Source organism: Typha angustifolia, chromosome 10 (assembly GCF_048772165.1).
Source record: "Typha angustifolia cultivar Huaian chromosome 10, ASM4877216v1, whole genome shotgun sequence".
Lineage (NCBI taxonomy): Eukaryota > Viridiplantae > Streptophyta > Magnoliopsida > Poales > Typhaceae > Typha > Typha angustifolia.
Window position 1 is genome coordinate 66,132 of NC_133248.1, and position 22,710 is coordinate 88,841.

The 22,710-nt window shown below is 38.0% G+C and overlaps 6 protein-coding genes across 12 annotated transcripts; 4 read left to right on the plus strand and 2 right to left on the minus strand.

Annotated features, from left to right (window-relative positions):
- The first annotated feature begins 168 nt into the window (after positions 1 to 168).
- LOC140767989 (pheophytinase, chloroplastic) lies at positions 169 to 3,354 on the plus strand. Its single transcript, XM_073108058.1, has 7 exons — positions 169 to 380; positions 458 to 550; positions 1,124 to 1,262; positions 1,821 to 1,991; positions 2,123 to 2,366; positions 2,668 to 2,759; positions 2,924 to 3,354. The coding sequence occupies exons 1-7, from the start codon at positions 287 to 289 to the stop codon at positions 3,195 to 3,197; spliced, it is 1,107 nt and encodes a 368-aa protein (XP_072964159.1). The 5' UTR covers positions 169 to 286; the 3' UTR covers positions 3,198 to 3,354.
- Positions 3,355 to 3,944: 590 nt separating this feature from the next.
- On the plus strand, positions 3,945 to 10,299 carry LOC140768997 (phosphopantetheine adenylyltransferase-like). 2 transcript variants are annotated; one of them, XR_012105829.1, is made up of 7 exons: positions 3,945 to 4,166; positions 4,410 to 4,481; positions 5,643 to 5,702; positions 5,780 to 5,874; positions 5,952 to 6,021; positions 6,138 to 6,344; positions 9,738 to 10,299. XR_012105829.1 is itself a non-coding variant. In XM_073109500.1 (6 exons), the coding sequence occupies exons 1-6, from the start codon at positions 4,041 to 4,043 to the stop codon at positions 6,279 to 6,281; spliced, it is 567 nt and encodes a 188-aa protein (XP_072965601.1). In that variant the 5' UTR covers positions 3,945 to 4,040; the 3' UTR covers positions 6,282 to 6,430. The 2 variants fall into 2 exon arrangements, 1 of the variants encoding a protein (XP_072965601.1); XM_073109500.1 differs by lacking the exon at positions 9,738 to 10,299 and having other exon boundaries at positions 6,138 to 6,430.
- Positions 6,440 to 9,730, minus strand: LOC140768999 (uncharacterized). The gene is made up of 4 exons (XM_073109503.1): positions 8,523 to 9,730; positions 8,320 to 8,438; positions 8,111 to 8,241; positions 6,440 to 6,599 (listed from the first exon to the last, which is right to left on the minus strand). Exons 1-4 carry the CDS (start codon positions 8,572 to 8,574, stop codon positions 6,440 to 6,442), a joined length of 462 nt encoding a protein of 153 aa, XP_072965604.1. The 5' UTR covers positions 8,575 to 9,730.
- Positions 10,300 to 11,134: 835 nt separating the features above from the next.
- LOC140768994 (tubby-like F-box protein 5) lies at positions 11,135 to 15,153 on the plus strand. Of its 2 annotated transcripts, XM_073109494.1 has the most exons (5): positions 11,135 to 12,360; positions 12,451 to 12,538; positions 13,161 to 13,293; positions 13,448 to 14,126; positions 15,015 to 15,153. In XM_073109494.1, the coding sequence occupies exons 1-4, from the start codon at positions 12,007 to 12,009 to the stop codon at positions 14,115 to 14,117; spliced, it is 1,245 nt and encodes a 414-aa protein (XP_072965595.1). In that variant the 5' UTR covers positions 11,135 to 12,006; the 3' UTR covers positions 14,118 to 14,126; positions 15,015 to 15,153. The 2 variants fall into 2 exon arrangements, with proteins under 2 accessions (XP_072965595.1, XP_072965594.1); XM_073109493.1 differs by lacking the exon at positions 15,015 to 15,153 and having other exon boundaries at positions 13,448 to 14,992.
- LOC140768998 (universal stress protein PHOS32) lies at positions 15,120 to 17,798 on the plus strand. The gene is made up of 5 exons (XM_073109501.1): positions 15,120 to 15,507; positions 15,867 to 15,946; positions 16,041 to 16,159; positions 17,301 to 17,377; positions 17,506 to 17,798. Exons 1-5 carry the CDS (start codon positions 15,264 to 15,266, stop codon positions 17,529 to 17,531), a joined length of 546 nt encoding a protein of 181 aa, XP_072965602.1. The 5' UTR covers positions 15,120 to 15,263; the 3' UTR covers positions 17,532 to 17,798.
- On the minus strand, positions 17,518 to 21,297 carry LOC140768995 (basic helix-loop-helix protein 79-like). 5 transcript variants are annotated; one of them, XM_073109497.1, is made up of 9 exons: positions 20,962 to 21,297; positions 20,628 to 20,882; positions 20,415 to 20,549; positions 20,157 to 20,228; positions 19,833 to 20,048; positions 19,667 to 19,751; positions 18,919 to 19,562; positions 18,647 to 18,758; positions 17,518 to 18,538 (listed from the first exon to the last, which is right to left on the minus strand). In XM_073109497.1, exons 1-7 carry the CDS (start codon positions 21,211 to 21,213, stop codon positions 19,525 to 19,527), a joined length of 1,053 nt encoding a protein of 350 aa, XP_072965598.1. In that variant the 5' UTR covers positions 21,214 to 21,297; the 3' UTR covers positions 17,518 to 18,538; positions 18,647 to 18,758; positions 18,919 to 19,524. The 5 variants fall into 5 exon arrangements, with proteins under 5 accessions (XP_072965598.1, XP_072965599.1, XP_072965600.1 ...); XM_073109498.1 differs by having other exon boundaries at positions 18,647 to 18,779; XM_073109499.1 differs by having other exon boundaries at positions 18,647 to 19,562; positions 20,628 to 20,879.
- Between the last annotated feature and the right edge of the window lie 1,413 nt (positions 21,298 to 22,710).

The following is a 22,710-nucleotide window of genomic DNA, read 5'->3' on the forward strand; positions in this document are numbered from 1 at the left end:
AGATGTCGACCAGAGAGAAGAAATATAATTAGATTGTGGTGATAGATTTCTTTAGTTTTTAAAATTAGCTGTCTGTTTGAATAATCGAACGTTGAAAAAATATCCGCCGGGGGGGGGTGGGTGGGCTCACTCTATATAAATCATCTATTTGGCTTAAAAGTCGCCACGGTTTCTGAAACCCCGCCATCCACACACCGAGAGAGATTAGCAGAGCTCACTCTCTCCACCGTCTCGTATCAGGTTGAGTCCATTTTGATCTTTTCGAGATTGGGGATTTTCCAATTCAATGTCTTCCTCCGTCGCACTCTCTGCCTCCTTAGCCAGAGATCTCTCCGATTTCCACCATCGCCGACTTGGTTCTCGAAGGATTCGTTTCAACGGTTTGTGTTCGATTCTTGATTGATTCGTTTGCTTAAATGTTGGATTTTGGTCTCACCCAATTCGTCTTTGTTGAAAGGGAGTAGATGTGGAATGCTGAGACGGAATTTGGTGTCCAAAGGAGTTGCTTTATCGGTCTTCTGTTCTTCATTGAGTGCCAATCCGGTTCGAGGTCAGTTTTCCTTCAACATTTAATGATTCAAGGAGATTGCTTTGTTCTAACTCTTTTTTAGATGATGGTAAGGGGACAAAAGGTTAATTTTTTAAAGGAAGAAGACCAAGAAATGCACCATCTTATAAAGATGTTTCTAAAATTAGGGGTTAGTCTGCTATCATGAACCAATGCAATCGGAAGCTTCCAAACCATGAAGGATTGAAGATGAATACATGAGTCGAAACAGCATATGCTATGGATTGTGATCTATCAACTCCAAGTTGCATGGTTTAAGACCTTCAAAGTTCAAACTAGAGGAAACTATGGATATAAATGCAGTACAAAGTTTTTTTTATTCCCTATAACTTTAATGTAAAGCTTAATTTTTTAGTGGAAGCGTCAAAGGAACAGTACATAGAATGTGCTTGGTCCTATATCTATCTATCTTTGTTCGTCTTGTTATTAACTGTTCTAAGAGTGTTTACCATCTTAAAATTGATCTTTTATCCTCTATGCTGCAATGGACTTGTAACATAGAATGAGGTCTTAGTTACATTAGCAGTAATTCTTTTTTTTTTTCTCTCTCTCTAGGAATGGACAGGCTACCTTTCAAGCCTGAGGGTTATAACTTCTGGACATGGAAAGGTCACAAGATACACTATGTAGAGCAAGGAAGTGGTCCACCAGTTGTTCTTATACATGGGTTTGGTGCTTCAGCATTTCATTGGAGGTAAGCTTATATTCTTCCTTTTATCAGGACTGTTGGAATACATGCACTTGAAACCAGAACATGATTTAATGTAGGATACATATGATCTCCATTGATGACCAGAGAATCTGGACCGTGTTTCAGATTTCACTAGTGCCATCTTTTCTCTGATATATTTATTGGCTCAAAATCTAGTTGTTTGTTTCTATTATAAGGAAACATATTCCTCATTCTTGAGCATGTTCCTCTAGATATAGCTTCCGATAAATTCACATATGGGAAGCATAAAAATGACTGATCAGATTATCTTATCGGTTCCTTACTTTTCCTGGGTATCTTCCATATTAGTTATGTGCAGCTCATTGTAGATATACTAATTTCAATTCCAGGAGAGACTGGTAGTCACTGCCTGCAGATTTGGATTTGGGAAAGTATTAAGCCTTCTGATCTTTTCATTAATGCTGCATGGGTTTCTTTTAGCTGAGCCAGTTTCCAATATATGCATGGACCTAATAATGTAGTACACATCATGATACCTTTTTCTAATTGATCTCCATTGAATTGTTTCCATCTTTTCAGATATAATATACCGGAGTTGGCTAGAAACTATAAGGTCTATGCTGTAGACTTGCTAGGATTTGGATGGAGTGAGAAAGCTCTTATCGAGTATGACGCATCCGTTTGGATGGAACAGGTGTCTGATTTTCTGAGAGAAATTGTAAAAGAGCCAGCAATCTTAGTTGGAAATAGGTAATCAAGACTGACTTCTCTTGATCTGACTGCACATATAGCTCACTTTTATGTATTATGTACCTCAAAATCTCAAACTACTTGGTTATGAAGCAATTTTATAAAACTATTAACTCATACTTGCTCTCCAGTCTGGGGGGATTTACAGCTTTATTAACAGCTACACAACTGCCTCAGCAAATTCTTGGAGTTGTCTTACTCAACTCTGCTGGACAATTTGGAAACCCAAACAGAAAACCTGATAGCAATGATGAAGAATCAGCAATAAAGAAGCTCATAGTCAACCCACTGAAGGAAGTGTTCCAACGAGTTGTCCTTGGGTTTCTATTCTGGCAAGCAAAGCAGCCTGCTCGTATTGAAAAAGTCTTAAAAAGCGTAAAACACTTCTATTACTTTCCTCCAGTGTTATTTTTGTGTAGGTCTAGATAAAAACTCTCTGTTTCTGCATTCCTGAGTCAGGTTATTAGCAGGCTTACATTGAACACTGCTAAATAAGAAACATTACATCCTTGAGTTGATCTGCCTGCATAGTCCATAAAGCACCGAATATTTCATTTTGAACTCATGATAGATTTGATGATTTAGTTCTATCTCTAATACGACACACATTTCTGTCATCTCTGTGGACTTCTAGTAATTTTCTTTTCTCTGATGAGCATGCTATCTGACGTCTCAGGTGTATATAGATCCCGCCAACGTGGACGATTATCTCGTGGAATCAATAACTAAACCAGCAGGAGATCCAAATGCGGGAGAAGTTTATTACAGGTGCTAATCTATTTTTACATATATTGCCTGCTGTCTAAATTATATTAACTTCCATCTATTCGCAATGGTTGTCGTCAAAGAATCTCCAAACTTTGTGGTAAAAGTTAACTACTAATCCAAGCAAAGAGAAGCAACTGAAGGTGAATCTTGTGGTGTTTCTGCAGATTGATGACACGGTTCATGTCAAACCAGAGCAAGTACACACTGGACAGCACCCTTAGCAAGCTTTCCTGCCCCTTGTTGTTACTATGGGGTGATCTAGACCCGTGGGTCGGCCCAGCCAAGGCCGCAAAAATTAAGGAATTCTATCCAAATACTACCGTCGTCAATCTGCAGGCCGGCCATTGCCCGCACGATGAGGTCCCGGAACTTGTTAATAGAGCTTTACTTGACTGGCTGTCATCCTTGGAGCTCAAGCCAAGCTTCCAAGCAGTGTAATTAGTTCTTTCTCTTTTCCTCTCTTGTTGTTCACCATAGATGATCCACAAGATTCAACTCATATTTCTGGAGGTTCTTTGAGAAAATGAGAAAAAGGAAGTTGTTGGACTGACTTTTTAAGCACATAATAGAACTGCAGAAGCAAGTTTTGCACTCAGTCATGGAAATTTCAGTGAATCTACTGGAGATGTGCTAATTTATTTCAGTGGTCTCATGACTATGATGCAAGTTATCTAGTTGTGACAAATTAATAACTCTAAGTCACAATCTCCTCTAATATTCGAAACTTTTGTATCTTATTTGGTGAATTCATTTGCTGTCAATCTTGAAGTATCCTAAGAGATTGTCCAGATGCAACGAACCAGCATTAGTTATGTATACATCAGCAAGATTCCAGTTTACAATCTTAAAAGTACGAGAAAAAGTTGAGCTTTTGACTAAATTAGAATGGATTTTTCTAATTTAACTCTCTATATTTCTTTTTCTTTTTTTGAAAAATAATAATAATAATAATAAATAGCTGTATTTTTATATGCAGGCTATATATATATATATATATATGACATATTTATTTTTTCATTCGAAATTATACGCTCCTAAATTGGGCTTCCTCAAAGCCTGGCCCATCTCCTTAATAAAACAAATCAAACACAAAATCTTAAAAAATTTAAGTATAGAGTATATATTACTATATATATATTGTTGTGTCGGCACTCGCACCAATCATTTAGGACGTTGGTAGTCGTGTCAAACCAACCCCTCTTCCCCCCCCCCCCCTCTCTCTCTCTCTCTCTCTCTCGGTCTTCCTCTCTGTTCTTCTTCTAAATCTTCTTCTTCCTCTCCATGGAGGAAGCTAAAGAAGAGGAGGTTGTTAGGGCTTCAGGTTCCACCCCAAGGAAATCTTATGCATCCGTTGTTATTGGAGGGACTTTTGACAGGCTGCACCAGGGCCACCATTTGTTCCTTAAGGTCTTCTTTTTTTCTTCCATTGGTTTCATTATTTGTTAGAGTTATGTATATAGCTTATAGTTCTTGATTTCTTCTTCTCATGAATCTGATTAAAAAGTTCCAATCTTGTGGCTTGTAATCGTTTGGGTTTCTTTTTTTTTCTTTTGTTCCTTAGCTAAGTGAACTTTCCCTAATACCGATGTATTCTTCTTCTTCTTCTCCTGTTATTTACTTGGGTTATGGTTATTGTGAATAATTGAATAGGCATCTGCAGAGCTGGCACGGGAACGGATAGTTATCGGCGTCTGCGACGGGCCAATGTTGAGCAAGAAAGAGGTTTTCTTCTCCTTGCTATTGCTTGTTGATTAATGGCTTCTTATTTTGCTTACGCATTACCTTTATCCCCAAAATTAGTATTTTGACTCTTATGCCAACAATAAGTCTCCTGACTTTTTCCTTCTATTGATAAGCTCATTTACATTGCTCTGTATAGTATATTGGCCAAAACATTGACTCAGATAAATCAATAAAGATTAAGGAAGTTGGTGTTTGGGAAATTTGTGAAGCAGAGTGGAATCAAATTAAAAATCTTGGTTGATAAATCAAGATGCTTATAGCTTCCTTTACCAAAGTATAGATGGACTTTTGAAAATTTTATCGCTAGGATATAATGCATCTATTATTAAGCTTCCGAGGATTGTACTTCCAAAAATCTTGGGGACCAATCACCAACCCAATGATCGAAAATAAAGGAGATCAAATAATTTGTAGGAAGGAAGAAGGATAAAAGAATATGATTGTCATTATATTCTTTTAGATGCTCTCTCCCTCTTTATCTAAAGAGTTCTAGACATAAAATATGCATCTTTTCATAATGACACATTCCATTCCAAATAACATCTTTTGAACCGAATGACTGTTTTTTGAAGGACGTTTGAACGGATTTCGAATATTAGATAAAATTTGCTCTCGGAAAAAATTCTATTTGAACGGATCTATCTTTGTTTGAACGGAATCAAATCTCATTCGAACATACTTCCAACAGAATTTCTGCAACACTATTTTTCAAATAAAAACAGCTCATTCTATGCATGTTTTATTTCATATTATCTAAGAAAATACCCTACAATTGGATTTCATAACAAACACACGTTGACCCAAATATTTTCCATCTCCAATCAATCTCAAGTAAAATAAGTCCAACATTCTTTTGAGGTTTTGCTGCCTTTCGAGGAAGAGGAGAAGATTATAAGGAAGAAGGTAACAACAATTACCAGGAAACCTTTAGTCTCAACTATTTGGGGTTGACTAGATTGATTCCTCCATTTATCTTTGTTTAGAATAAGGTTCTCTATCAAACTAAGTCCTACCTTATCATTTCCTACAAATGCTTGAACTCTCAACTCATATTTGATTCTGAAATCTGCAGCTCTTTTAATTATGCAAGTAATTCAGCCAATCTGACGTGAGTTTTTGATTTTTTTCCCCCAATTGCAGTATGCCTATCTAATAGAGCCCATTGAGAGGAGGATGCAAAATGTGAAGGACTACATAAAGGTACCATATCCAGTGAATTTTTTATGCTAGTCAACTTATTGATTTTTATATCTGGATAAAAATGCTTTACCTTTCAGTCGATCAAGCCTGAACTGGCGGTGATCACGGAGCCAATTGTGGATCCTTATGGCCCCTCTATTGTGGATGAATTCTTAGAGGCAATTGTTGTCAGGTTTCTCTCTTACTTGATCATTGTTGTATGAACTAAATTTCAAATTTAACAGAAAACTCTTTTTGATTGTTTAATAGCAAGGAAACTTTACCAGGAGGATTAGCCGTCAATAGGAAAAGGGCTGAGAAAGGCTTATCCCAGTTAAAGGTCTGAAAATGGATCATTAGATCTTTTGTTAAACTAAATATAGAAAGATTGCAGCCTCTTATTGTATGTATGTTTTGGTGATTTATATGTTTCATGCTTTCCTGCCATTGCTACAGATTGAAGTGGTGGATTTATTGCCAGAGGAATCAACAGGGAATAAGATAAGTTCTACTGCATTCAGAAGAATGGAAGCTGAAGAGGCCATGAGAAAGCAGCAAAACCACCAGCAACATGTAACTGACTTACAGCACACCACATAGACATTGCTAGAGTCTAAGGAAGACTTTACATCGTATCATACTCTCTTTCTATACACAACCAAGGTACTTCTAGTCACAAGAAGGTCTCTTGAGTGTGGAAATACCATTGTCTTCTATGAAAATTCAAGTTATTCACAATCTTTTTACAACCTTGTGAGTCATGACCTATCATAGCTAGTTATGAGTTGATTTTTGAGTTTTTCACTGCTTTTTTGCTGACAGTCTGTGACATGATACTGTGATGCATACTTGTAGGAAGGCCCTTCCATGGCAGTGACTGGTGGTTCATTGAGGAATGCCCAGTTGCTTCTGGTCCACCTGTAGAATAATAAGCAAAATTCAAGACAAACCAAGTTCTGTTGAGTCTTAATAGCTCTACACATTAGAAGGTTAAGAAGCTATTCATAAGTATAAAAGCTGCCAAAGGTAAATTATTGCTTGAGAGAAGATAAAGAAGAAAACATAGGGCAAGCCCTTGGAAGTCTTACAAAGAAATAGAAAGAGAAAAGAATCTTAATTTTGTGCTTGTGTCATTTTGAACTACTTGCCATACTGAATATTCATGATCTTTTGAACAGTACTTGCATATTTGGATGTCTTTTTACTCATCTGTCATCGCCGTTCTTGGAAAATACATAAAATATTTCCCAAGACATAAAATATTTAAGTGGTTGCCAAAAGTTATGTGACATTTTAGGTAAATCAACCATTCACAAACAAGTTTTGAATATGCAACCTGAATTGTATACCTTATTTTAGTACATATTATCAGAACCTCTTCCTTATCGTAAAGGAGTGAAATAATTTGCATTTCTCTGACATTCCACGTTCCCGAATGAACCAAAAAGAAATTTATCAGAGCTGTGAATGTAGGAACTGTTGGCAATAACCGTTGGTAGAGTTATATGGAAAAGGATGCAGCACAGTGTTAGTTGTGGATGGTTTAGTAGGCTAGCGAAAAGGTAGAACCCCAAAAAGAAAAAAATGAAAAGGAAAGCACAACATCCTAATTGTAATAGTGCATTTAGTGGTTTGATCTAATAATTCAATTCTTCCACATTTCGTCAGTAGCCTATTGTTCAACAGTAATGTCTGGTAGTGTTGGTTACCTTTCTGTTAATAGTTTCTAGAGCAACTATCAATGAAGCTTGAGAAAGTTTTAAGATGGAAAGTTATCACCAGTGTTTCAATTACATCTTCAGTCAAGGAAAAAACTTAAAAAGACTGATATCACCAGTTTCACTATTTCTGTCCCAGAACAATATGCACAACTACTCAAACTTGAGAATCACCATGGAAGAAACAATAGATTTTCAATGACCAAGGCATTGGATACTAGTCAATTCAAGGTTTAGATATTAATTTGCATCCCCCAGAAGCCAATTCGTGCAGAGTAGAAGTTATAAGTTGATTTGAAAATTGGGACCTACTGTTGTTCTTAAAGAATTTTGACAAGATAAAAGGACAGAATTTTAAGAGTTGATTTTTCTTGAAAGAGGACTGCAGAATTAGATCAAGCAAACTGAGTCTTAATTGCTAAAGTTGAAATTTTTTCCTTCGGTCTTAAAGCCTTAACCAATGGTCTTATGATCTTATGATCTTATCAATATCTCTAAGTTCCTGTTAGTTCTTCAGAGTTTATTTTCTCAAGATTCCTGACGCCAAGATCCCTATCTTATGATTGTTCCAATCTGTATCATGTACATATTTGCCATATCCTTGGAAAACTTGATGTGGAAGGCTAATCAATAACAACTCATGCAAGAATGCAGAAAGAAAGCTTTCTGATGATAGATTAACTCTTATAGAACTAATTTTACAAATTATACCAGCAGTTTGTCGGACTCATCATCTCAACATCTGGCTCTAAGCTGCTGTTCACTGTGCTTTCCCTCCTATCAGTCAGAGGCAAAGTGTTTGATCTTTTAAACCTTTCTCTTGCAACCTGGTATATGTTCTCCTGCCATAAGCACAGTCTTTGTTAATTTGTAACCCTGATATAGGTAACAGCTGCTTTAAGCTAGTAAATAAATTTTACCTGATTCTTATTTATATCACTGCATGTATGTTTCAGCTGTTCTTCCTCACTCTTGTTCTTTGTTTTCCAGTATGCATCTATCTGTCCTCTGGTAAGTGACTTGTTCCTCTGGTACATAACTGAAGCAAATCCCAGCTCTCAATGATCAAAATCAATTGCAACTCTCAAAATATATTGAATTTTTTCTTAGTCATTGGTGTTACCAGCCTTGGGATCTTTTACTGGTGCATCCCATCCTGCCATTAGAGAACCCATGAGTACTTTCTCCTTGTGAAGCCAAAGTGCTGATCCTAAGTGGGACTTTGTGTTAGCCCTGACTTCTACTTGTTCTGATCCTTAAACTGCATATACAAACAGAAGTGATAGACATGACAAACATATCATATATCCTGAAATTTTCAAGTTTTATCTCATCTAATAAATACTATGTGGCAGGTAGCAGGTTGATGAGCCCATAGTTTTTTTTTTTTTTTAATCCTTTCCTCTTGTCTCAAGCTTCAATTTCATGGTGTCTCCTTTTCTTCATGACACATGTCATTACCCATTTCTGTTGTTTTCCCTTTGTCTATCCTGTCTGCCACTTTCTTGTTCATCAGGGAGGGGGAATCATATTCTAGCTCTGGTCTCTACTATTGACATGGTAACTACTCTATAAAGTTGATCAGTCCCAACTTTGTTAGTCTTTGCTAAAGCTAAGGAATCATTTTAAAAGTGGTGATCAGACCCAACTGTGTTAGTGTTTGCTAGGGCTATGGAATCACTCATAAAAAGTGGTGATGGCAAATGGGTGCCCATTTCTAGGTGCATGGATATTAACTGGATGATGATACATGCATTGTATGAAGGCATGAGATAGGCAGTATTTTAAAGCTTTTTTTTTTATTTGTGTGCATAAGTACTCTTAAAAAATTCCTTTATTTATTTATATATCTATTTAAAATTAATATTTACGTATATATCTCTCAAAACACAAGGTTATATATGTATTTTTTTTAAAACTCTTTATCTTTTGCATAAATATCGTAAGAATATTTTTTAAGTTTTTTTAATTATTAAGATTTAACTTGAAAAGTAATCAGGGTGGGCATCTATGCAAATAATACATGTTTTGAGGGGATATCCATACAAAAAAGCCCTATTATATACATGCTGATGCACATACATCCTTACCTTATATCTCTCAATCAAAACCTAATATATCTTTGTAGGGGCATTTCTATTACATTGTAGAGGATGTCCTTAGCTTATCAATTTCTTATTTGGCTGATAGATATCTAGTTTTTCTTAGTGATACTGGTGCCATAAGACCAATTATTGAAATTTATAAAGCTTCTCTCTCTAACCCCTATCAGTTTTGGTCATTGATAATTATCTGGTACTGCATAGCTGACAAGGAGTATTGTTTTCTTTCCTCCTAGGATTAAAAACAAAGGAAAAAGGTCATCTATTCGAGGCTCTCAAATCCCTATCCATAATGAATATTCTCACCTGAGGAGCCCACATAGGTCTTGTAATGAGAAGAAGCAATTAGAGTCAACTAGGAAGCAACACAGCTTTGGGCTCCACACCAAAGTGATCAAAGAGGCCAACACTTTCTGCTCAGATTCCTCAACAGTAAAACCTTTTAGATAGGGTTGAGAAGGGCCCTTGCTGCAATGCCAATTGCCAAGTTGTGCCTGGGAGTTAAATGCAGCTCCTTTTGAATTGAATTGCTCTCATAACTGTTACATGTGGCTTTCAGACATTTCAATAGGAGCAATTATGCAACTATCACTTTATTCATTTTCTATCATAGGAGATCACAGGCTCATGAGCTAGAAGGGGACCAACCCTGTGCCCTTTTAATGCCTTGGCAAAGCTAAATTTATCCTTCCTCTGAGCATAGGGGCTGAAATCTGAGTATATTTCTTCTGAAGCATTGGTCAAACAAAGCCCTCTGATGTGTGCATCGCAAAGTTCATGTAGATATATATAAATATTTGAAATTAACTCTGCTTCCAAACTAGTTGCAGAACTGGTGACCCAACAGTATGCTCCACTTCCTTGTCCTAATGTGCAAGATTTTATTTGGTGGGATTTCAATCAGTTACTAATTGGGCCTAATGATGTTGGTGTAGGACCTACTTGTTGGTGATATAAGTAGGATGGACCTCACATGGCTTTGATTTGGGTCAGTCAGATCAATGATGGAATTGATAAAAGATATTGGCCTTTCAGCAACTCTTTCTTGTACAAAATACCATATTTTTTTTTAGAAGTTTTCTGTTTAGAAGAATTGGAGATGTGGACTTCTAATTCTAAAACTAAACACTGTACTTGGGAGGAGGGTTTCTTAGTGTTAACCAATAAATTTGTATTTAAAAGAAAAGTTTTCTTATAGGTATTGACTAAAGTCTCTTTTTTCTAACTAAAATTTTCACTTGGATCTAGAGATTGGATATCATATTCTTATAAACTGTCTTCACTCAGAAGTGAATGAAAAGGTAACTTAGTTTGAACCAAATCAGATTGTTTTTGTAATCTACTCTTCTATGTCATATACCAAATGATCAAATTTAATCACCTGGCTTTGATCTTAGATTAAATATAAGATTTTAGCTCAAAGTCGGTCTTCTTCATGTCTAATCAAATTCTAGATTAGGTAAGGAAAATCTCAACCCCATGTCAGCGAAGATTATCGATCACAATTTTTTCTTTTCTACAGTCACCACCAGTCACCACCTCTGTCTACAAAATTTTAAAGGTCGACTCACAGGTCCAGTTTCTTTCTAACTGTTTCGCCTATTTTTATCTTCCCAAGGCAGAGAAAGGGATACCTCACATGAAGAGAGAGAGAGAGAGAGAGAGAGAGAGAGAGAGAAGGGAATCTATAATAGCCTTTGCAGCTCCAACTTTGGGAAACGCCAGAGAGAAAGGATAAACAAAACCAAATTCCTCAGAGAGAGAGAGAGGGAGAGATAGAAAGGGGAGAGGGAGAGAGAGAGAGAGAGAAAGGTGATACTTTTGAGACCGTTTTGAGAAGAAGAGTAGTGGGTTGTTCTCGGATCTCGAAGGGGGGAGGGGGGGGGAGGAGAAGGGAGGGGAGTTAGTGGGAGAAATGGGAGTTGAAAGAGGCGAAAAGATTGGAGTTTGGAAGCAGGGGAGGACGGAGTTCTCGATCGAGACCATGGAAAGATCAAACCTTTGTTGCATCCAAGGGCTTCCACAAAGATATCGCTCGACTTGGTTCTCCATTCTTCTGCATTGATTTGCCTTGGAGCTTTTGGATAAAAAAGGTGGGATTTTCTCTCGAAAGGGATACAGATTAGGCTCTTTTGCCTCAAATCCTTTTTCAAATTTTTGCGGTCTTTGTTCCCTTGGAGAAATTATTCTTGTCGAAAATTTCCGATTTGAGAAGAGGAGAGAGATCGTGTTATTCTTCAAGTGGCTATCCTTTCCCCACTCCATCCATTCTATCTTAGCGCCAAGATCGGAGGTGGAAATTGCCCCAACTTCCAAAAAAGATTGGACTTTTATCCATTAATCCCTTCTTCTATTGTGACAACAATCCCAGTGATTTCTGAGCTGTCTATTGCCCTTTTGGACTAATGAGCCATTAATGGAGAAACCTCCGTTTCCTATTTCCTCTCTTGATCCACACCCATCTTAGTACCTGAGGGAATAGTAGGAAGAGATAGGGAAGCGGAGATGTCTTTTAAGAGCATTGTCCGGGAGTTGAAGGAGATGAGAGATGGGATAGGGAGCATGTCAAGGAGAGGAGGCGGGGCCGGAGAAGGAAGGGCCGGGCACCGCCAGGGGGTCGCCCGGCATTCTTGGCCTAAGCAGGTGCCGGAGCAGGAGCAGGGGAGGTGGGCGAACCTGCCGCCAGAGTTACTATTGGATGTCATACAGAGGCTGGAAGCCAGCGAGGCTTCATGGCCTGCGAGGCGGCATGTCGTGGCCTGTGCCGCAGTGTGCCGGTCATGGCGTGAACTTACAAAGGAGGTCATTAGGACAGTCGAGGAATGCGGCCGGATCACCTTTCCTATCTCCCTTAAGCAGGTTGACTTTCAAAGTTTTAGCTTGATCCCCAGGATTAATGTGTTTGCTTTGGTTATGGAAATTTTACTTACTTTTGGTTCTTTCATATAGCCCGGGTCTCGTGATCATCCGATTCAGTGCTTTATAAGAAGGGAGCGAGCGACATCTACATATCGCCTTTACTTGGGATTGAGCCCATGTAAGACACTGCTCTTCAATGTCTTATAGCATCTCATACTTATCAGTTGAATTGTATGATTGCAGAAAATCTGCCAAGAAATTCTATCTAGATGGCATATTGTTCATTGTAATCTGCTGGCAAAATTATGGTGGCAATAAAATCTATTTTTAATGAGAACTTGAATACAAACTTTCCTGTTGGTTGTGTTTTTCACTTAGTGATGGCCTGCTATTTCATGCCAAATTGTACAACTGACATATAGGCGACAGTTTGTTACCCAGATGAGATTTAAGCATTTATAATAGGATTTGCATTTGTATGAGCATTTCTGTCACTTCTATGAGAGCAGCTGTAGGGGTACTTTAGACTTGTTATATTACAAGGGATTGCCTATAACTGGTGCTTCATTCTGTGCACTCAGTACATTGATTAACAAGCGTCAGTTTATCCAGTAGTTTTTGTATATTTAAGTGAACAGTGGACGCAATTTTGTTTGTTAAACTATAGACGAAACTAAGGCTGGAATTTGTAGTTCAGGAAGGAAGTTTTCTGACACATCCTATAGAACCTGCTGAAATGGCAATTCTATCTGTTCTTTTGCACGGCATTGCCGGTGTTAATGAGGATACCAACTTTGCAGCACTGCAGGGAGAAAATGATAAGCTTCTGCTGGCAGCGCGCAAGGTCAGACGTGCAACCAGCACAGATTTTGTGATTTCACTAGCTTCTGATGATTTTTCTCGAGCTAGCAGCACTTATATTGGGAAACTGAGGTATGCAATCTGATCTTTTTTCCATCGTACTTTTGTATTTAGCTGATCCCAAATAGTTGAGAATGAAGGCTTTACTGCTGTTGTTGCTGTTGTTGTTGTGGTTATGTATTTGTTTGCTTTCCTTACTACGAATTGTCTATCGGGGGCTTAACAGGTCGAATTTTCTGGGCACCAAGTTCACCGTCTATGATAGCCAGCCTCCCTATGATACTGCAGTTTCATCAAACAATCGCCAAAGCAAAAGGATTCACTCGAAGCAGGTGTCTCCAAGAGTACCAGCAGGCAATTACAACATTGCCACCATCTCTTATGAACTTAATGTCCTCCGAACTCGAGGACCAAGGAGGATGCAGTGTACCTTGCATTCAATTCCAATCTCAGCTATTCAGGAAGGTGGAACAGCCCCAACTCCTACTGCCTTCATCCACTCCCTGGATGAACAATTTTCCATCTTATCAGTGAGTAAGGGAAAGGAACCAGCTATAGAATTTTCTTCGACGTGCCTCACATCCGAGCCACCTGTGCCTACTAATGGGGAGCCGCTGGTTTTAAAGAACAAAGCGCCTAGGTGGCATGAGCAGCTCCAGTGCTGGTGTTTGAACTTCCGGGGGCGAGTAACTGTGGCCTCTGTCAAGAACTTCCAGCTTGTGGCTGCTGTGGATCCTTCTCACCAGGTTTCTCTGGCAGAGCAAGAGAAAGTTATTCTTCAATTTGGCAAAATAGGTAAGGACATCTTCACAATGGACTACAGATATCCACTCTCGGCATTTCAGGCATTTGCTATCTGCTTAACGAGCTTCGACACTAAGCCAGCATGCGAATGAAGGGCGAAAGTATTCATCTCTCTTCTTTTTTTCTTCTTCTTTTTCTTAAATCCGTATATCTACTCTTTGATAGTCAATGCTGTAGTATTCATTGTGGAGTTACTTTCCAAAGCATATACTATTCAAAGATGAACCTGGAAGCTTGTAACTTGCTATATTCTATAGTATAATTGAGAAGGAGGTAACCTTATTGGCAGTGATAAATTAGAGATTATGAACATAGCTCATAATGACAGTATTTGTTGATGCTATGCTGATGCCTTGTCTAGTTGTCGATCATATCATTCCAACTATTAAGTTGTGGAGGTCAGTTATCTTGATTGTTTTCACAAGACTAAAAGTACAGTGATACTTGGTTTCATTTGTATCTCCCAATCGTGGTAATTAATCTACCACAAATTTTATCTCCTTTTTCTTGCTGCCGAGCGTTGACTATCTCAATGGCGTACCTTTTCTGCGCCGCCGGGCCAAAGGTGGACTTTTCCTGCTTCTCGACTTGTGGCCTGGAAAGAGATGTTTTTTCCTCCTTAGACGTCCAACCACGTAAGATTGAATGGGATTAAGCTTGGCGAAACCTCTTTTCTGGGTGTTTTTTTTCTTTTCTTTTTTTAAATGTAAAGAGTTTTCACGTGAAGTGTAATTGGTCAAACAGACTAGCCTCAAGATGTTCTCTTTTGGGGCAAAGGTGATCTGATCCCTTCTGAGTAATCTTCATACTTTTGACTTTTTCTACCAAAATTTTAGGCAGAAGCAATGCTACCTTATCCTCAAAATATATATATATATATATATAAGCATTCTCCGATCAAAAAACATAAATTAGGGGGGCAAAAAGAGAACCATCTACCTTTAGCATTAATTTTTTTTTATAATTATTTTGTTCTGTTTGTTTTGTAGAACTTCAAAAAATTTGACTGCACGAAATTCCTGCATCCCAGTCGAGGCCCCATAGAAATATCTGCAGTTACACATAGCGCCACCTTTTTCTCCCATTATATCTGACCTTTCTTGTTTCTTTTGAACTCTTCCTCCTAATTTCTTCTTCCGGATCCTCTTTTCTCTCTCTCTCTCTCTCTATCTCTCGATTTGGGAATCTGGGTATAAGGGAAAGAAGAAGAAGGAAAAGAAGAAGGAAAAGAAGAAGAGATGTCATCGATGGAGCCGTTGGAGGAGGAGGTGGAGGAGTACAGCTGGCGCGAGGTGGTGCTACCGTCGCTGATCCCGGTGGTGCCGGAGCCGGAGCTGGAGAGGGAGACCGGCGAGAGGCGGCGCGGGAGGGACATCCTCGTCGCCGTCGACTTCGGCCCGAACAGCAAACACGCCTTCGATTGGGCCCTCGTTCACCTCTGCCGCCTCGCCGACACCCTCCACCTCATCCACGCCGTCTCGAGTATGTTCTTTGACCAAAACCCCCCCTCATTGTGTTTATTTCAGTGTTCTCTATTGTGTTTATTTGCAAATCACCACTTATAAATAGCTATATTGCAAAAGACTTCCTTGTTTTTGTTTTTATGTGAATTATCTCCTTTTATTCAATTATATTTGCAACAAAACTACTCAGGAGCCTTTTGAATAGTACATTGAGGATATTTCTTTTTACATATAGGAATGTGTTGTTTTGCAAGTATACTAGCTAGAAAATGGAGGTGGAGATCTGCAAATATATTTAAACAAGGGGACTAGAATGTAGGTGATAGTATGATATGACTCTATTTCTGAAATAAATTTGGAAAAACGATTGACTTTTAGGTGTGAACAACGAGATCGTGTACGAGAGTAGCCGAAGTTTGATGGAGAAATTGGCCGTGGAGGCATTCCAGGTTGCTTTGGTACGTTTTCTTTTTCTCCCTCTTTTCCATCTTTTGTTTATTTATAGAATTGGTATTTTAAGTTAAGACAGGATCGGTTCTATAACGGTTATAGGTTCGGACCAAGGCTCGGATCGTGGAAGGTGATGCTGGGAAGGCGATTTGCCATGCAGCAGAAAAGTTGAAGCCGGCGGCTGTTATCATGGGCACTCGTGGAAGAACTCTCTTCCAGAGGTAAAATTTATCAGAATTTATGTCATCAAGAGTCTATATTTTGTGTATTGTTATCTGATACTTACTCTTGTCAAATTTCTGATGTGAATAAAATTATACTTGCAACCAAAACCTTTCTTTAATGTGTTTCAAAGTGCACCATTGAAGGAGATGGTAGTTTAAGTCTAATGAACCAATCTTTAGTTTGAAATATAGTAGAAATATTTGATACTCATCGCATTAATTGATATCTGGTATGATCTATTCAAGCCACAAGATGAGTCAAATTGAACATGCCTTGCATCTAGCTTGTATATTAATTGAGCAAGGTTTTTGAACTAATTGATGAGCTTGATCTGAGCCAAAATTAAGCTTCTTGTCATGATTGGCACCACCCTGATTTCCTGTAATGGTCACATGTTTAGTGGTATCACTCTGAAGTCTGAATGAACAAGGTGAAGGGAATGACAATAGTGTGACTGAAACAGAATTAAATATGCAATTCGTGTTAAATAGTTTTTGCTGCAAATATCCATATTGATAGGAATAAAGTTTGATAGTAATGCAGAAATTGCGTTTGGCATCGAGGGACAGTTTAGGGACCAAAGCTTATGATATATCTTTCTATGGAAATGTGAAAACTCAACCTGAATTTCCGTTTTTTCCATTGTTAATGTAAGATAGAAAACTATAAATTTCTACTCGTATGTTGAAAGTTAAAATTGGGTGACCTTTTGTAAACTTAGTGAGATTTGCTGGCCTTCTAAATGTTTCTAGATTCAGGCAAATGAAAGATGACAGAGGTAGAATGAATGTCAGAGAGGATTATATAGACTTTGCTTTCTATTTTCCAGGGAAATCTTCTAGATGAAAAGCAAATCTTTCCTCTATTGCAATTTGTACTATACTAGTTCAGTATGGTACTATGGTTCAATCGGTCATTCAGTTGAAAGATCTTTTACTCTCTAATCTTGTATACTTTTGCTTTCATAAATATGAAAAACAAGCACGTTTCTGGACACAGGTATGTATGGATTCCTTGAACATAAGTTTGGCCCATGTTATATATAGATATATATGTAATATTTTATATATCAATCTTCTATTGATAGCTCCAGAATGCAACTTTTACATGTACTCAGGAGATCCTTTCCATTTTCAGTGTTTTGCAGGGTAGCGTTAGCGAATACTGCTTCCATAATTGCAAGGCGGCTCCTATCATTATAGTCCCAGGACAAGGTTGTCACTTAAACTTCTTTTGAGTACATCACCATATTTTACTACAAGATGGCATCCTTTTATTACCTATCATTCTCCAAACATTTCAGGCACCAGGTATCTTAACAAAGTTTTCTGTTGTCTTACAGAAGCCGGTGAGCAGTCCGTGATCTAGTTAGAAAAATTGATGTACTCTTATCAGCATTGTGGTGTGTATGCTGGTAAAACTCTCCCTTGGGCTTGTGGCATGTCTGCTCTATGTGAACAAAGACACCGGGTTTCAATGATATATACAGAGACGTTTAGGAATTTGTCTGTGGCTTGTAATAGTATTGTTGCGATAGAGAATAACATTACAATATAACTTATATGTTTGCAATAGAATGACAGGGAATATTGTTGTTAAATGTTGTCAATGAGAAGGAGAATTACATTACACTTCTGTGGGTATCTATTTTACTTCTTGGTCTATAAAATTATCTCGCAGTCTAAATTTTGGTCACGACATAAAGCTGAAAAACATTGTAAAAGACATGATTCCGAGTACAGCAGTGTGAGGACAGTAGTACTCTGCAATTCTTGCAGCCTGTAACAGGTTATTGAATCAGTCAGAGATTTTCTTTTTAGCTTCTTTTACTTTGCATAATTTGGCAGCTAATTATGACCTTCCGAAGTGTCTTTCAACACGAACATTGGTGAGCAGCTGACTTCTGCAAATTATTTGGGAGGATCTAAGTACTTCATATGTTACTTCTGCAAATTATTTGGAAAAATCTGGTATCTGGTATCTGGTATGCATCCAAAATGTAGCAAGGTGGACACATTTCGCAACCAACAATGGTATGGTACAAGAGAGAATAATTCAAAATAAAAGTTATGCGTTGTGAATTTTGGATTTTTGTTGTAGGATTATGATGAGCTGTAGTACTTACTATATATTAATGTTTTGTCAAATCAGGTATCTGTTTAGAATAGATTGTCGTGATTTATATTGATTGTGAGATGTTAAATTGGTCAACAGGGCACTTCAAAGACTTTTATGTGACCATAAAAGATTTCTTGATATATTTGGAGCATTGGTCATGGAAGAGTGGCGTCCAAATGCCTCCTGTTTGGATTTTGGTCCAAAGATCCCCCCCTCGATCTTCTTGTTTTTTCCCCTCTGCGTTTGTGATATAGATCCTGAGGTTCACATAGTGGTCAGTTACATCTTTGTCAGTGGAAAAAAGCAACAAGGAAAAATTTCAAAGCAAATATGCAAATGAACAGAGGAAAATACTGTCACAGTACAAGAAGATGTTCCCAATCTTGATGGGGTCACCCAGAAAGGGAAGGCACAATGTTACATCTCTTTCAGCAGATCCTTTTGTCTGATAAAATCCTCCCCTACCATTTATTAGCCCTGGACCAGAGAAAGCTCAACCTTTACCATAGAAAAAGGAATGAGAGATTAACTCCAAACAGACAAACACAATGGGAAGAGGGTGAGAAGATGCATGCATGACAATGCTAGATACTGTGTTAAGGGACCAAACAAGATGTAGTAGAACAGTGTGCTTCACCTGATGATAGCAAGGGTAATGTATTTGGTACTGGATTGCTATCATAAGGGATAGCTCATTTTATCCCAAGTACTGCACAACTACAAAATATTTCAGTAACAAATGAGATTTACTCGATAAATTTTGAAATATTGACAAAGTAAATTTTTGAGCTAAGAGAGGTAGAGAGCCATTCAGAAAAATTGATCCTTAAGCAACTCATAGTTTGTAATCTGTGATTCTTAGGCTTCTACTCATATATGTAAGCCTTTTATGTGTTCTAGATATCTCCTCTAATACTCGATGCGTCGATCCTGGATCTGCGGTTCGCATTAGATAACACAAAGGATTTTGATTTAATGACCTAGTTGATAATAACAAAGATAGCTTATGTACAATCACTAGCGATTTAACCCAAATGGTAGTTGATTAATACATGGATTAGGGTCAGAGTACACTCTTCTCTAGAAAGTATACAACAAAAATAGGAAAAGAGTCAATTTGGTACACTCAGCTCCTATTAACACTGCTGTCAGAACCATCATCTGAAGTACTAATAGATGTACTCAGGAAAGAATCTCAACTCCAGCAATTGGCAATCCTAATTTCTACAGTTTAAACATCATCTCAAATCTCCATCTTAGGATTGCTAGGTAACAAATCTCCTGCAGGAAAAAAAGTTTGACGAATTTATCAGACGTCTGAGAGAACAAAATTACAGAAAAGCTATCTTTTTGCAACTACTCTTTTTAGTCACACTGGTTTGTACCTTGTAATGATTGGAACGGCAATGTAGATTCTCTTTCTTGGTGGAGTTGTAATGCATACTCCCAAGGAGAAGAACACCCATGAACCTGGACATTTAATTCTGAATGTTAATAACTAGTGACCACTAGTCCTTTCAAACTAATATATCAGTGGGCATAAGTCCTTACGTTGAAACAGGAATCCAAGAAGGTGTGGGTCACTGGTACTTGTGTACTGATGGACCTATCGAGTATCAGATCTGGGTTGTCCATGGTCATATCTAGCCCACAAGAAGGACCATCTTGTGCTTGTTGCAGTGATTTGAGTTGAAGATAGGATGGATCCAATTGCTCAGGTAACATATTGGTCCCTTGAATGAATCCAGAATTGCAAGTAGGATTAATCTGCATTAATATAAACAACAAGGAAAAAAAATAATAAGTATAGTATTGTTTAGCTGGCTTTTTCTTCCAAAAAGAAAAAGAATGAGAGAGTGAGAGAAAGATCTGAACCTCTCCACTGAAGAAGTCATCAATGGTGAAGTCTAGCCTTGGATTGACAGCAGCCAGCTTCATTGATAAGAACTGCATAAATCCACAGAAAAACAAATATTAGTTTAAACAGCTATGTTTTGTCTATCTGGTAGATAGAGCAGGCATTTTGTTTCCTAATGAAACTGAGCCTGTATGCCTTTTGCTCAAAAACAAAACTCTCTTCCTCTCTAAATATATTTGTCTTTAAGTAGATCTAAGAATTAGTTGAATGCTTACCTCTACTTGTCTTTGTAGAGACTGGACATAGTTGATGATCTCATCAAGCATGCCTGCTTTCCCTGTGATCTTACTGCATCCTGGCACCAAATCTTGCAAGTACTTCATCCTCTCGCTAATCCTCTCTCTTCTCACCTACACCATTAATATCAAACACAAATGTTTCAACTAATGAGAAAGAGATCTAAGAAGAAGGCAATGTGAATCACATACTCTTTCAGCGAGGCTATGGCGATCGGTTGCCTGGCCACGTCGAGCTCTGACATGAATGTAGTCAGCCTTAGGTGTCGTCGCCGCCGGTGATCGACATGCTTTGCTGCTCTCCTTTAAGCTCTCTATCGATCCCTCATCTCTGTTGTTTGGCTGTTGTATCTCTGAAGTGTCCTCTTCTTCTGAGATGCCTCTTTTTGTTATCTTATTAGAGCTGTCTTTTTGCTCTGCTGCATCTGCATTGTGACCATCCACCTGCTGGATTTTGATGCTTGTAAGCCTTAGAATTTTGTACTTCGTAGGCAAAATTTACTATCAAGAAACCAAAGCTTATTACCTTCAGATTTGGAGAACTCTCATACTTCCTCTTGTTGGATCTACTTCTAGTTTGTCTACTGCTTATCTCCTCTCCAACATTAGCCGCAACAAAATCTGCATAGTGTGCTGTAGCAAAATCTGGCCATCCATTGAAGTCGATTCTTTTGATGGGATCACAAACATGATCATGTCTTTCGACATCATCTTGAATCAATTGTTGTTGTTGCTGCCAATTGAGATCTGACGTTGAATTTGGGATGCATTGAGCCATCTATGACCTTATAAGTGCAACAAATTTCTTTTCTTTTTTTTATGTTGGACTTTTGGATTATAGAAGGATTTGATGCAATGCAATGCAATGCAATGCAATGGGGAAGAGGAATGGGGTTTACTCTCTATCTCTGTATGGTTAGTGTGTGCGATGAGAGGGATTTATATATGAATTTTGATTGGATAGAACTGTGCGAGTAAAGTAAATGGGAGGACGACAGCTGTCCGTCGTGGGCGAGGATAGATTGTAGATACCTTTCGTCATCCACTCCGGGGCCCACACTGACATGACCGACACGTGGGCGTGCAATAAAGAATGCTACCCGATAGAATCAGAGTTACCTCATCACACCCACCTACATGTGGTGACATGGCATTGACTGTCACGTGGGCGATTCACGCGTGTCAGTCGTGTGAGCCACCGTTCGCGACGCATCAGCATGATGACGTGGGTTCTGGGCCATGTTTGCGATCCTACGCTGTTCTTATCCAATCATTGGGATAGTAACTTCAGAGGACGGTGGATTCTCTGTAGTTCCCTCTGTAGGAATTCCTGCAGCCGAAAGTATTTGATATCACATAATGTAGAGCAATGACAGTTTTAATCTTTTTTTTTAAAAAAAATTAGACTTCTGAACTACTGCTAATTTTTTATATTTTGATATCTTGACACTAATATCTCCACATAATTGAAAATTATCAAATGGTTGTTACCTTCAACTTCTCTCTTTATTTTTCTCTAAAATTGCACCTAAAAGTAATAATGTGACATACATAAGATATTTTTTTAATGAAAAAAATTTAAAAAGATAACTAATGTGATGTTCATTTGGAAGGTTTTAACTTTTACATAGTTGCATCTCAACATTTTTCTATCTATCCGATAGGGTTTGAGTATCTTCGGTGTTTTCTCCATCCATCCCCTCTCCTAGCCTATGCAACTTCATCGTTACGATCATCTCCTTTATCGGCTTCAACTCTTCTAAACTACCTCCTCACTACTTTTGCTTAGGTGCTTTGGATATATTTTGTTTATCTTAACTTCATATTTTTGTTAGGTATTTATTATGCTAAAAGAGTTTGTCTATGTCTAGAGTTGTCCTCGGCATTACTGCCATCTCCCTCTCTTAATTTCTATTTTCTTAGGGTTTGTTATGTATTACATGTTTGTGCATATTGAGTGTATTGTGGTTTTAATAACGCTTTACAACTTCCAAGAGGAAGATTTATTTTTAGGTTCGTTGCCATACTTCTACAAACTCACCAACTATTTTAATAACACTGACCCTCACTTCTGAGCTGAAATATTTTAATTGACCCAAAAAATAGATTTAACCTGAATAAGTGAAGTTTTATATTTTCAAGTAAAGATGAGAATGACGGAATTTAAAACTATGATATGTGAACTCACCAACAACTACTCTAAAAGTTTAAATCGGTAGAGAATATTAATTTTTATATTTTATATTCTACCAACCTTTTCCGTTCTTTACTTGAG